The 13,416-nt window shown below is 46.2% G+C and overlaps 1 protein-coding gene across 1 annotated transcript in view; it reads left to right on the top strand.

Annotated features, from left to right (window-relative positions):
• Window positions 1-643: 643 nt before the first annotated feature.
• The window catches only part of GATA6 (GATA binding protein 6), a 28,681-nt gene continuing 15,908 nt past the window's right edge, over window positions 644-13,416 (top strand). The window contains exons 1-5 of the mRNA XM_027127548.1: window positions 644-1,878; window positions 6,166-6,332; window positions 10,405-10,530; window positions 11,660-11,747; window positions 11,840-11,943. Of these exons, the coding sequence (XP_026983349.1) occupies window positions 753-1,878; window positions 6,166-6,332; window positions 10,405-10,530; window positions 11,660-11,747; window positions 11,840-11,943 (1,611 nt within the window). The 5' untranslated portion in view covers window positions 644-752. The remainder of the gene's footprint in view (window positions 1,879-6,165; window positions 6,333-10,404; window positions 10,531-11,659; window positions 11,748-11,839; window positions 11,944-13,416) is intronic.

Here is a 13,416-nt window from a genome sequence, read left to right on the forward strand (position 1 = left end):
GGACGCGGGTTGGGCAGGAGACTCCGGCCCCGCACGCACCCCGAACTGCCTATGTCCCGAAGGTCCGAGACTGCGATCTCCGCCCTGCGGCCCCACCTTCCAGGGCTGGGTTGCATTTCTCTCTGGGGCTCGTGTTCTGTCTCGTCAGCGCAGTCCGGGAAGCTCTGGGAAAGCCAGTATGGGAGAAGGCGGCGGTTTCGTTTTCGGGAACAGGTTGCCTTCCCTGTGCTAATGATTTTCACGCGGGCAGCTCTCATATTGAGGCATTCCGGGCGAGCGACCCCCGTACGGAGGAATGATAAGGCAGCGCCGACACGCACGGCTACTTAAAAAGTTCCTTTGTGTGCCATCAGCCAGGAGGGAGCCACTTCGGGGCGGAAGGAAAACCTCGGCCAGCCTCGCAGTCACCCTTGGGGTCTGGCGCTCGCGCTGATGAAGGATGCTGCGGAGGGGGTGGGAAGGGAGCGCGAAGGGACCCGAGCCGTGCGGGTGAGGGAGAGCTTGTATCCGGGTCCTGGGAAGATCCTGTGGCGGCTGCGCAGGCCCCTTGCCCCTCTCCTTACCCACCCCTTGAGCCCGGGGCAGAAACGGGATCTCTGAGGAATCTCATTAGCCAGGGAGGCGAGTGGAGGTAAGATGTCGTGCAGCCTGCGCTTTGGATAACTACTTTTTTAATCTCTCCTCCCGACCCTGTCTCCCTCCCCATCCGGTCTCAGGAGCTAGAAGTCAGCTAGGAGGGCGCCGGACCGTGGATGGCCTTGACTGACGGCGGCTGGTGCCTGCCGAAGCGCTTCGGGGCCGCGCCTGCGGACGCCAGCGACTCCGGAGCCTTTCCAGCGCGGGAGCCCTCTACGCCGCCTTCCCCCATCTCCTCCTCTTCTTCCTCCTGCTGCTCTCGCGGTGGGGAGCGCGGCCCCGGCGGCGCCAGCAACTGCAGGACACCGCAGCTCGACACGGAGGCGGCGGCGGGACCCACGGCCCGCTCGCTGCTGCTTAGCCCCTACGCCTCGCATCCCTTCGGGGCTCCCCACGGACCTTCGGCGCCGGGGATCTCTGGCCCCGGGGGCGCCCTGTCGAGCTGGGAGGACCTATTGCTCTTCACTGACCTCGACCAGGCCGCGACCGCCAGCAAGCTGCTGTGGTCCAGCCGCGGTGCCAAGCTGAGCCCTTTCGCCCCCGAGCAGCCCGAGGAGATGTACCAGACCCTCGCCGCCCTCTCCAGCCAGGGGCCCGCCGCTTACGACGGCGCGCCCGGCGGCTTCGTGCACTCGGCGGCCGCCGCGGCTGCGGCCGCGGCCGCGGCGAGCTCCCCAGTCTACGTTCCCACTACGCGCGTGGGCTCCATGCTGCCCGGCCTGCCGTACCTCCAGGGGGCGGGCGGCGGGCCCGCCAATCACGCGGGCGGCGCGGGCGCGCACCCCGGCTGGCCCCAGGCCTCCGCCGACAGCCCCCCGTACGGCAGCGGAGGCGGCGCGGCGGCCGGCGGGGCGGCGGGGCCCGGCAGCGCCAGCTCCGCCGCGGCGCACGTTTCGGCGCGCTTCCCCTACTCGCCCAGCCCGCCCATGGCCAACGGCGCGGCTCGGGACCCGGGGGGCTACGCGGCGGCCGGCGGCGGGGGCGCGGGCGGCGTGAGCGGTGGAGGCGGCAGTCTGGCGGCCATGGGCGGCCGCGAGCACCAATATGGCTCGCTGTCGGCCGCGCGGCCGCTGAACGGGACGTACCACCACCATCACCACCACCACCCGAGCGCCTACTCGCCCTACGTGGGTGCACCGCTGACGCCCGCCTGGCCCGCCGGACCCTTCGAGACCCCGGTGCTTCACAGCCTGCAGAGCCGCGCCGGAGCCCCGCTCCCTGTGCCGCGGGGCCCCAGCGCAGGTAAGGGTCGCGCCGCGGCATGGGAGTCGGGGCGCGAGGGGGTGTGGAGTAGCTAGTTGACTTGGGCCCTGTTTCCAGGGCATTCCTGTCTGGGTGCCCGGAGTCTGACCGCGTTGTTGTGGTGCTTCTGTTTTGAACGAGAGAGACTAGATGCGCAGATATGCCTCAGGGTCTGGGAGGAGGTCCAGGGACTTGATGGATAGCGACTGGAGTGGGCAGTTGGAAAAAAATGAGCCCAGGAGGAAACGGACAGGACCTGAACTTGGTCGCAGACTCCAGTTTGCCTGGGTGGAAGCGTGAGAGTCCATTTGGAGGGTAACTTTAGGAGCGTGTTGGGCATACGATTCACCCTCTCCTCCAATACACACAGTCACACCCAATTCAACTCTCCCAAGGTCGGGAGCTGCGTTTCCCTCAACGAGAGTGTTTAAAGAGGTCCATGGTGGAAAAGGACCTAGTTGGCATCTCCCTGACCCTCAGTGAGAGGGCAAGAAGAGAGGTCAGCCTTGTGACTGTCCCGAGGGAAGGCTGGTGCCGGGGCCCTTTTGCTTGGCATCAGCAGGCCGGCGGGGTGTCGTGCTGTTGCTCCCGCCTGCGTCCCCCAGGCTGGGACCAGGGATCCAGGAGCACTCACGCCTATTCTTCCTCCGGAACCCAGGCCAACAATTTTTCAGTTTCCAATCCCACTCATGCTTTCCATTCCAGTGTCTGGGGGCAGTTTGGAGTGAACTGGGAAAACACAATTGTCAAAATTCCTGCAAATGCCCCACATCTTGAAGAGTGTTTGTCCTGCTCTTCAAGGACAAGGGAGGGTGTGAACTGTTGTCTGGCCTGACAGAGGCACGTTGGCTTCTTTCCTCAGCTTCTGGGTCCTTTTTCGTGCTTTCAGAGGTCTCTCTTTGTATTTAACCTGTTTGATATAACCTGACAGTCTCCTAAGACAAAAAAAATGGACTTTTTTTGGCCGTTGTTTCTTTGAGGGGAGCTGTGGGAGTCAAGAAGTGGCAAAGACAAAGGAGGCACATCAGCCTAAGGTACCCTACCTGGTGCTCTCAGGCCCCAGGTCTGGGCTTCGCGGGAGAGCCCTTCACTTAGGGACAGCAAGTCTTTTAGGGACCCTAATTGGTGAGGGTCAAGTGAGGCACTGCTAGCCCTGTGTTCAGAGACAGCCTGGGAATGCTAGTGGCCTGAAGGTGTGAAGGATCTTATTTGAATTGCGCTCTCTCAGTAACATTGGGCTGAAAATCCCCTCTCCTCTCCTTGCAAAGCTGGTCCTGGAGACCATCTTTATGGTCTGTGTGTAGAGTGGGGCGGTGGGGAGGGCCCTGTTGAAGTTTGGAGACTTGAGACCACAGAGCCCTGTCACCCTTCCTGCTGCATTAGGGACCCACATCTGGCTCCCGGGAGCAGAGAGACAGGGAGAAGGATCTTCAAAGGATGGAAGGGGGTGGTGGTTAGGCTGTGAGGTTTCTGTCAGTCAAGAATCCAGCAGGGAATCCGAAAGGTTGTGTGAGCTGGGTAGGGGGCAGCTCTGCCTGCTTGGCGACGCACCTTAGCGTGACCTCCGTTTCCCTTTGCCCTCTTCCAGCATTACACAGGACAGAGAAGCAGTCCAAAAGACATAATCGGAGTCTTTGGATGTTTAAAGTAATTGGTTTCGTGAGAAAAATCCTTTTAGAGGTGGTAGGGTGCAATTACAGACAGGTTGTAAGTTTTTCAATCTAAACTTAGCCTATCCTTTCACTAATTCTTTCCCTTTCTGGGTAGAACACTGCAAAGTTAGAAAAATCTTGTGTAGACTTAGAGCATGTTTCAAGAAAAAAAAAAAAGGAAAGGGGTTTGGGAACACCCAGCTTTTGCATAAAGAGTCTTTAAAGAAGGCAGGAAGCTGCTGAGAATAAGCCAGTCTGGGGGTGGGGGAGATGAATGACCCTAACTTTGCTTGTCCATTACAGGTGTTCCCATGCTAGAGAGCACCTCTCCTGCCAGCTTCCTAACTGATTCTCTGCTTCTCCACTTTGATTTTTTTTTTAAACAAACCATTTTTGGAGGCACTCTTTTTCGAGCAAATGGGCAGGGCTAAAACCTGAGCACTGAGCTTTCTCAACCTGCACAGTGCGGGGTGGAGTAGGGGGCTGTTCGCTGGGAACCTGCTCCCTTCACCTCTCCCTGGTGCTGGTGCTGGTGCTGGTGGGGAGTTTTGGGGTGAGTTCTGTCTCCAGAGGCCAGTGCCCTCACAAGCTGCCGCTGAATTGGGTTCCATTCTCGGTCCCGGGATGACATTCGCTGGCCTTGCCCTTCTCCCCTGAGTCTGTCACTGCCCAGGGCCACCCAAAGCAGCCAGGTTAGGAGACAGAGGATGAATTGGGGGGAAATGGTGAGAGAGCTTCCAGCACAATCAGATTTCGTGATTTATAAAAAGTAGCTTTCTCTTATTTTAGTTATAGGATTGCAGCTGCTGAATGAGGAGTGGGGAAAAGTGTGGAGGCAATGGGAGCTGTAGATTTTACTTAATTAAAAATAAGCAAACTTCCTAAATTTTATTTATCCAAAGTAGACTTTACGTTTTGTCTCTGAGTTTTCAGCTGACTAAAGAGATTTACCTGGGGCGTTCACACTGTCTTCTCCGGGGAGTCTTTATTGTTCCCAGCCCGGGAGAAGGAGGCCAGGCGTAGGGCTGGGTTCTCCAGGGAATGCCCCAATTCTCCACGGAGAGGGGCTCTGATAGGTAACATTTTAAAGTCAACAACAAAGACAAATACCTTGTTTAACTTCAGTGTCCTTGAAGTCCTGAGCATTTTACTGATTACCGTAGTCAATAGTAGCTTTTAGGGCGGAGAAGAATAAATCTTTGTGATGTGTTCTAAGTTGCAGTATCCCCATGACAACTTTGAACTCGAGTTATGTGGGAGGCTAGTTTCTTTTAAACGTATTTCTTGAGGAGGAAGGAGACTTGTTTTGCAGGGTAAATAATATTAATGGAATGAAAGATTTCTGTATGTCCAAATCCCGTTTAAATATCTGTACAAAAGTTGATGGTAGACACAAGTTGTAGACTGCTCGTGAATAGAAAGGCTTGCTAGCATACTCTTCAAATAAACTGTAAAGTGTAATGTTTATTTACTTTAAAAATTGATTCAGAAATGCTCCTTAAAGAAAGCCAAATGGTAACATTTAAATTTTCTATAATATAAGTAACTCTAGACTGGAGATATTTTAAAGTCTATTTAAAAAGTGCTTGATAAGAACCTCATTTTAGATAATTATTCATATTTAACTGATTCAAGGGGAAGTAATAAATGTTAAAACCATTTACTCTAAAGGCTTCTTTAGAGTAAATTAGCAGGTTTAGGTTAATTGTGAACTCCGGAAAACTAACCAAGTAGCCAAATGACAAATATAATTTAAATAGATGACATAAGTTGAAATTTTAGTGCAGGAAAATAGGAAAAAATTTATTTAGCATTGGGACAGTCCGAGTAATTTTCTGAATTGGTAAAGCATCAACCATTTGTAGACGTTTTGTAGATTGAAGCAATAAGACCCACTTTGAAATCATAATATTTTAGTATTTGGTCTTTGTGGCATGAAAATCGAGCTTAACATTTATCTCTGTGTTTATTAATCTTTTAGTGCTTTCCCCGCCCCCTGAGGAGACCTGAGTAATTTCTAATTAATTGACAAAAGTGCCCAAGAACAGTATTTCTAATTTCACTTGTCTATTTTTTACTGAGGAAAAGGAAGAGTAGTAGATACAGCAAATACCTTCAAAAAGTTAACTTGAGATAGAACTAAAGAAGACAGCCTCACTTTGTCCGGGGATATTTGTGTGTTAGGGCAGGGGTCAGTGATCATTGTTAATATTGCAAGACTTGCTGGGGTTTGGCAAGTGGTATATTGTAATTATGATGGATTTCAGTTTTGAAAAGCTTGGGAACAGCCGGAAAGAAGGGGTCAGAGGACCCAAACCAACCTCCCCACGGCTCAACTCTGAGGTCCTTGGAGACAGGAGGCAGATGATTCGGGCCGGGCTTCCAGCTCTGTCTCCGACTGCCCTGGGGTTTGCACTGGGTGCGCCCAGGGGTGCAGAAGTATTGGACAAAGTGTTGGTCAACAGGTCGATCGCGATAACATCAACAGCCGGCTCCCGGCCGGGCCGCCGAGCAGAAAGCCCGGTGGGGAAGGCCGGCACTGCGGATCGGGGTGCTGGGGTGTCGGGGAGGCCCGCGGAGACGGACGGACGGACCGGCGGGCGGGCGGGACCTCACCGGCTTCTCGTCCCCGCAGACCTGCTGGAGGACCTGCCTGAGAGCCGCGAGTGCGTGAACTGCGGCTCCATCCAGACGCCACTGTGGCGGCGGGACGGCACCGGCCACTACTTGTGCAACGCCTGCGGCCTCTACAGCAAGATGAACGGCCTCAGCCGGCCCCTCATCAAGCCGCAGAAGCGCGTGGTGAGTGCGAGCGCCGCCCTCCCCTGCAGCCCGGCCCCAAGCGGCGCTCTTCCCCTGGGGCCGGGGTCTCCCAGCCCGGCCCCGCCCGACCGCACCTGTCCCCGCGGGGGCACCCGGGGCGGGCCGAGTGCCGGCCCCAGCGGTACGCCCGGTTCTCCGGTCGTTTGAGCGCCCACGAGCGCAGGTCCTGAAAGGAGAGTGACGTTCTTAAATGGAAAAAAAAAAAAAATGGTGTAGTGTGCTACCATCTTTTAAAAGTACCCAAACTCCCTATATTTACAAATCTCTAGATGTACTTGTAAATGCAGTGAAATAGTTTTGGAAGGAGATACAAGGAATGAGTAATGTTAGTAACCTCCAGGGAGAAAAACTGAGGCTACAGCCCCAGGTCAGGTGAAGGAAGGAGATTTTTATTTTCACTGTGGACTCTTTGGTCTGGTTTGGAGTTTATTCTTGAAAAAAAGCATGCTTCTTTGTAACATGCCCCCTCAAATGGATATGACAACAGCGAACCCACAGTCCCTTTCTCCCCACAGCCTCATCCTCCTGGACCCCTTTGACTCTGTCCCTTCTACCTCTCAGCCCCTTCCACCTCTTCTCAGAGCCAGACTAGTTTTAGCTCCAAATTCCATCCGTCTTTTGGACTGTCCTTGAGTCGGGTGAAAATTTATTTACTCTAACCTTTGTTATTTTGAAATGTGGCTGTTCAGAGAACTGCATAGAACTTGAGAAGAAAATGCAGTCTGCATGTTTTTTGCAAGTAGAGGATTTTCACCATCCCGACACATTTCACTATGTTTTATTAAAGTGGGGGAATTCTGATTTTCTTCGGGGATTAATCTCTTATTGTCTTGTGTGTTGTTAAGAAGGAAAGGGTATTTACTGCTGTAGTGATTGGAGAAAATAAACGAAAGCTTTCCCAAGCCCCACCGTAAGGCTAACATTTGTTTAGCCAAGCACTCATACTCTAATACCTTTTAAAGTAAAATATTTTACAGTTAGATGCCAGACATCTTAAGTATCCAAGTAATTTATTTAATTGTTATACTCTAATTAGCAGGAACAAATGCTACACACGTTGTTTGTGTTAAATAGATTAGAGTGAAATTGCATCACAATGTAAGTCTGACACCTTAAAGAGAAGCAATTAGTTTTATGGTTGTTTTGTTTTTAATGCATTTAAAATAAAGTGGCTGAGGTTAATTTAATGAGTGTACGTGCCTTAAACTAGTTACAGTCTCCCACAGCTTAAACTTTTCTTCAAAGGGCATCCTTAACTTCAGTGCCTGACTCCCTGTGGTTTTCATTTTTCTTATATGCATCATATTTAAAAAGAAAAAGTACTGCCGGAAAATATTCCAAGGAAGTTCCTTGTTTTCATGTATTAGCCAATGTATGAACAATGAAACTGATTATTATTTTTTTGGAAAGGCGCATTGAGCTGAGTCCAGAAGGTAACATTTTCTCAAGATTGAGCAAAAAAACTAGCAGAATTTAGGTTCTAGTGGCATTTTAAATTTGATCTAGTAACATCCATATTTAGATGGCGGCATTAGTTTTGTGCACGTACCAGTAAAAATAACTGTTAACAGGAAAAAACCCCAGTTTTTAACATCTCTGAATCTATGAGTTTTCCTTCTGTGTAGCAGGTGTCTTGGCAGTGACCAAGGTCAGCCAATGTGCTTGGTCAATGTGTTATAAATGATACCAATTGAAGGGTGTGTCTACCAATTAGTTCTCCTTGTGGGCTTCTTCTTTATTGTTTTGCTGGATCTAGTTAGTTCTCAGAATGTTGAACCCAAGTGTGTTTAGCTAGCAGTACAGAACCAATCACTGAATTTGAACTTGTAATACATTGCAAAATAAGAGATTTATGGTGTAACTTGAATTCCTTGTCAGTGATGACTATAGCTGAGATCACTTGTTACAGGAACTTTTATAACCCACTCACCTTCATTTCACATGTTTATGGGGACTGGCTTCACTTATGATCTGCAGTTGACAGTCATAAAGTTCTTTGTTATAATGGCAAATTCTGATAACAAGTTCGCCTCACATTGGCTCCAAATTCCACTGGAAACTGTCATAAATGACCTGTTTATAAAATGAAACTTCCTGTCCCTAGTTTACTGATTTCACATTTATGAAGAGAAAGGAGTGCTCTTCTGGGAAATTATTTTATTTTAACCATAAAGAAAAAAAAAAGCCCTGATATGTAAGATTTTATGTTTTCATCATTTTAAAAGCAATTTCCCAAACAGTTCTGTTAGCCAAACATATTCATTTCAACCAAAAGTCAAATTGATTCTTTCTTAGCACTGATTTCTTAAAAAGGTGGCAGTACTAAAAGGCTTCCCAGTGTCTCTTTGGTTTTACAACTTGTCTGTAAAGAGTATGCTACAGCAATACAACAGGATGTGAGTTATAAAAGCAAAATACAATTTTAACTTTTAAATTTGCCAATGAAGATTTTGGATCTCTCTGTCTTTTTAGTCTGAATATTCAGTGAATGCTCAGTCTGTGTTTTTGTTGTCCATTCTTTATAACTTCTTTTCTTAAATTAATCATCGGTACCAACTTCCCTAATTCTGTGTCTTTCAGCTTGCTTTGGTCCCTGGATTTTCCCCATAGCTTTTTTTTTTGTTTGTTTAACTGAAATCACAGCAGGGTTTTAGTTGCCTCTCTAGGTAATTTAAAAACAAACTTAGATTTTTGTCATTCTAGGCAGGAACTTATACTAGCTTAAATAGCCCCTCTTTATAATTCACACATAATAATTTAGAGGAAATAAATTCCATATAAGGATGTTATGGGTATAAAGGGAACATAGAAATCAGAGTGACAGACTGTTGCCCTCTTCTGATAAATTTAACCCTTTGTATGAACAAAAGTTGAGTACTATATTGACAGGCTAAATAAAATATAGCAGCATCACCATATATAAGACAATGCCGGCACTAACACAATGTTGTAAAATTTGCTAACCCTTTGTAAAATGGTTAATACAAAAATTCACACAATAGGCAATCATGATGATAATTAATGAGATGTATTAACATACATTTTTTTCCAAAACTTGTGTACATTTTCGAAAATCCATTTCTGTGAATATATATAGGCCCTTCTGCAGTTTCTGGTTTATTCCTCTGCACATATCTGAGAAGTAGATCGATATCTCAGTTTTCAGGTGAAGCAGAGACTCCCCAAAGCCCCTTAACATGTTGGCAGGTGGTTTGTGACTGCATTTCTTTTTTTTTTTTAAATAAATTTATTTATTTTATTTATTTATTTTTGGCTGCATTGGGTCTTTGTTGCTGCAGTTGGGCTTTCTCTAGTTGTGGTGAGCGGGGGCTACTCTTCGTTGCGGAGCACGGGCTTCTCATTGCAACGGCTTCTCTTGTTGCGGAGCACGGGCTCTAGGCACGCAGGTTTCAGTAGCTGTGGCTCGCGGGCTCTAGAGCGCAGGCTCAGTAGCTGTGGCACACGGGCTTAGTTGTTCCACGGCATGTGAGATCTTCCCGGACCAGGGCTTGAACCCGTGTCCCCTGCACTGGCAGGCGGATTCTTAACCACCGTGCCACCAGGGAAGTCCCCTAGAACATCTTTTAAAAAGAGAAAAAAATCTAGAAGTTTCTTCTCAATGAACAATTTCCTCATTTGGGACCAGGTCTGCCAGAGCCTCTGACGATACACACAGATAGAAAACATTTCTTGTCCAGGAAGCTTGGTTTCCCTTGTGCGAGCAGAATTCCAGAGGAGTGGGCACAGAAAAACTCATTTCTTTACTCTTGTGTCTCAGCCGTCTGACAACAGTGAGTGCAGGCATTGGCCAGCATTGTGACTGCTTTAATCTATGCTAATGGGCTGGAGCAAATCAATCTTACGTATTGGAGCACACTTTGGTCCAGGAAGGTCAACCTAATTACACGTCAAGGTTTTTTTCTCAAGGGACCTCTTATTTATAATAACCAGGTACATGCTTGTTGATGGCAGGGACGTGATACATTGATGTATGTAACGTATGCATAAAAATCGCATATCTGAACACTTACATTCTTGTGCTGCTTTTTAGCCTTCCTCCCGCCGGCTTGGATTGTCCTGTGCCAACTGTCACACCACAACCACCACTTTGTGGCGCAGAAACGCCGAGGGTGAACCTGTGTGCAATGCTTGTGGACTCTACATGAAACTCCATGGGGTGCGCCACCTACTCTGCTCATGTGTCTACACGTTCAGTGTCTTGTTTGTACATAGTTTCAGTTAAAAAAATATCAGCAAGGGAGAGGGCATAAAAGTGAAAAATCTGATTTTCTATATGTACTTCTGTGACTCGAGGGTCCTGTTAATTATAATAGAAACTTTTATCTTACTAGTAAGAAACAAAAAATACTGCCAATTAAACTGTCACACAAATCCCTAGTAAGACATCCCAATTTTAGAAATAATAAAATGTGGGAAAGTGCGTTTTAGAATTGATAAGATGGTAGTAAGCTTTAAAAAAAAGCTGTAAAGTCAAATTATAGTTGATTTATAATGTTCTTGTTAGTTTCAGGTGTACAGCACAGTGATTCAGTGATACATATGTGTGTGTATAATATATATATTATATACGTATAATATATATGTATTCTTTTTCAGATTCTTTTCCCTCATAGGTTATTACAAAATATTGAGTATAGTTCCCTGTGCTATACAGTAGGTCCTTGTTGGTTATCTATTTTGTATATAGTAGTGTGTGTATGTTAAAAAACTATACACTTAAAAAGAAAAAAAAGCATGGAACCAACTAGAAATTCACACTAACTAGTTTATAGCTTAAAAAATGTGAATGCAATCAAATACATTTATACAAAAGAGGAATAGCTATATTTGATAGCTATAGTTAGATTCTACATTTTAAGGATAGGGCAAGATATGTGTCAATTTTAAAAAGAAAATTTTCCTTGGTATATGTAGGGAGAAGAATACATGATCTCTTTGAAATAAAAATATTTATTTTTCTTGTATGTATTCAGTGTTTTTACACTGAATGTATTCAGTGGTTTTACTCTGTAATTGAAGTTGTTTAAAACAATAAACATTAAGTTGAAGGAGTAAGTTCTCCCTGGCAAATCACCCTCCCTATTTTTTTTTCTGGAGGAATCTCTGCATTTGATGGGGAAAGTGTAGTCTTTATGCAGTTCGAAGTGTATGTAAAAATTGGATTGGCATTTATGCCAAGTTCTTTTAAATGAGGGCTTTCAGTACTGAGGTTGGGTCTTTAGTTAGTTTGGTTTTTCTTCAATATAATATTTATTAAACTCATGGCCTATGTGAACAATTTTTAGGTGCCTCGACCGCTTGCTATGAAAAAAGAGGGAATTCAAACGAGGAAACGAAAACCTAAGAACATAAATAAGTCAAAAGCTTGCTCCGGTAAATATAACAAAATACTATTTGACTGTCAGGTATCTGCCAAACTTAGCAGAGTATATATATATTTATGAGGTTAATTTTGACTGTTGCAGGTAATAGCAATACTTCTGTTCCCATGACTCCAACTTCCACCTCTTCTAACTCAGATGACTGCAGCAAAAATACTTCCCCTACGACACAACCGACAGCCTCAGGGGTAAGTGTTAAAACAGTATAGACTCCTTCTAAGCTAGTGGGTTGCTCTCCCGGTATATTATCTCAAATTTTATCTTATCTGGTAGTACAATAATCTAAACCAACAGCTCAGTTTTGTTAGCTGATACCTAAGAATAGTTTTTAGAGGAAATTACATTTAAATGTCAACAAAATGACAAACTTAAGTACTTTACAAACCTCTTAATTAAGATCCACATCATTTTTTATGGTTAAATTAACCCAAGTAAAGGCAAGAAGTTTTGAAGTGCTTTAAATTGTTTTATTTCCAGGTTTTTATCTGAGTTTATATATATATGTACATGTGTGTACAGTAGAAATGTATATACATGTATTATGTATTTCTAATGTAGATCAGGAAAAGTACCAGCTCAGTGGTTTTATATATCCCAGTGCCCATGGCATTTAAATTGCTTTTGCTTGTCTTATCAACTCCAGCCTTCTTTCTTTTCTTCCTTCTTTACATTAAAAAAAAAAAATCATCTACCCAGAGCAAAGCTCATCACAGTGAGTCATGTGATGTGCTGCTGTATTCGCTGATCTTCACCTAACAGTCCTCTGCTGGGCTGGGCAGCCTCGCCGTCTTCTAATGCACCTTGATTGTACCCAGGCTTATTTCAGCCTGGTGATCAGCCTGTGAGCAGTTCGGCTTGTGTGTGATTTCGCGCCCCTGAGGACAAGGGTGCCTGGGTCTTTGTGAAGATCACAGACTTCGTTTCAGTAAAGCTGTAATTGAAACTCAGTTTTTCTCAAATGAAGAGCACTTTCCCACCCTAGTGTTTCCCAAATTTACCTGGAATGCCCTTTAAAAATGACCGGGCCGCACCCTGGTCCTCAGAGATCCAGGGCCCGACCTGTGCGGCAGCATTTCACAGCCCCGGGTGAGGATTACACTGAGACTGGTTTAGGACGAAACATTAGCATTAAAATTCCTACTTAGTAATTCTTTTCTACATTTAATTTTGCTTTATTTGGGGTACTTTGAAATACTACAGATTCCTGGGCTCCACCCTGGATTTTCTGAGTCAGCGTCTCTGGGGGTGGGGCTTGGAAATTTGTGTTTTTGAACAGTCGCCACAGGTGAAATTGAAACTACTGCCCTTGAGTTGTCTTTGAACCAGGAACCACTGAGCTGGTATTTTTACTGGCTTAAACAAACAAAAATTTTAAAAAAGTTGTTAACTGCTTAAAGGTATATTTGATATTTTTCTTTGACTCCTCCAATTCAAACTCTTTTGGACTCTTTTTCGTTAATGAACAAGAAGTTTGTTCAGAGTTTCCAAAGGGAAAAAGCCTTTCTGCTGTTTTTGTTTGTTGCAGACACATATTCTCAAAGAACGTTTCTAGCCTTTATAAAGGTGAACTCTGGTGAATGACTTCTTTTTACAGGAGGGTAAGATGTAACTTCAAGGGTCTAAAGTGGTAAATAGAAGTTGTGAGGAAATGAAAAGGTCAA

The sequence above is a fragment of the Aethalodelphis obliquidens genome, unplaced genomic scaffold (assembly GCF_003676395.1).
Source record: "Aethalodelphis obliquidens isolate GAN/ISIS:26980383/991018 unplaced genomic scaffold, ASM367639v1 scaffold32, whole genome shotgun sequence".
Taxonomy (NCBI): Eukaryota; Metazoa; Chordata; class Mammalia; order Artiodactyla; family Delphinidae; genus Aethalodelphis; species Aethalodelphis obliquidens.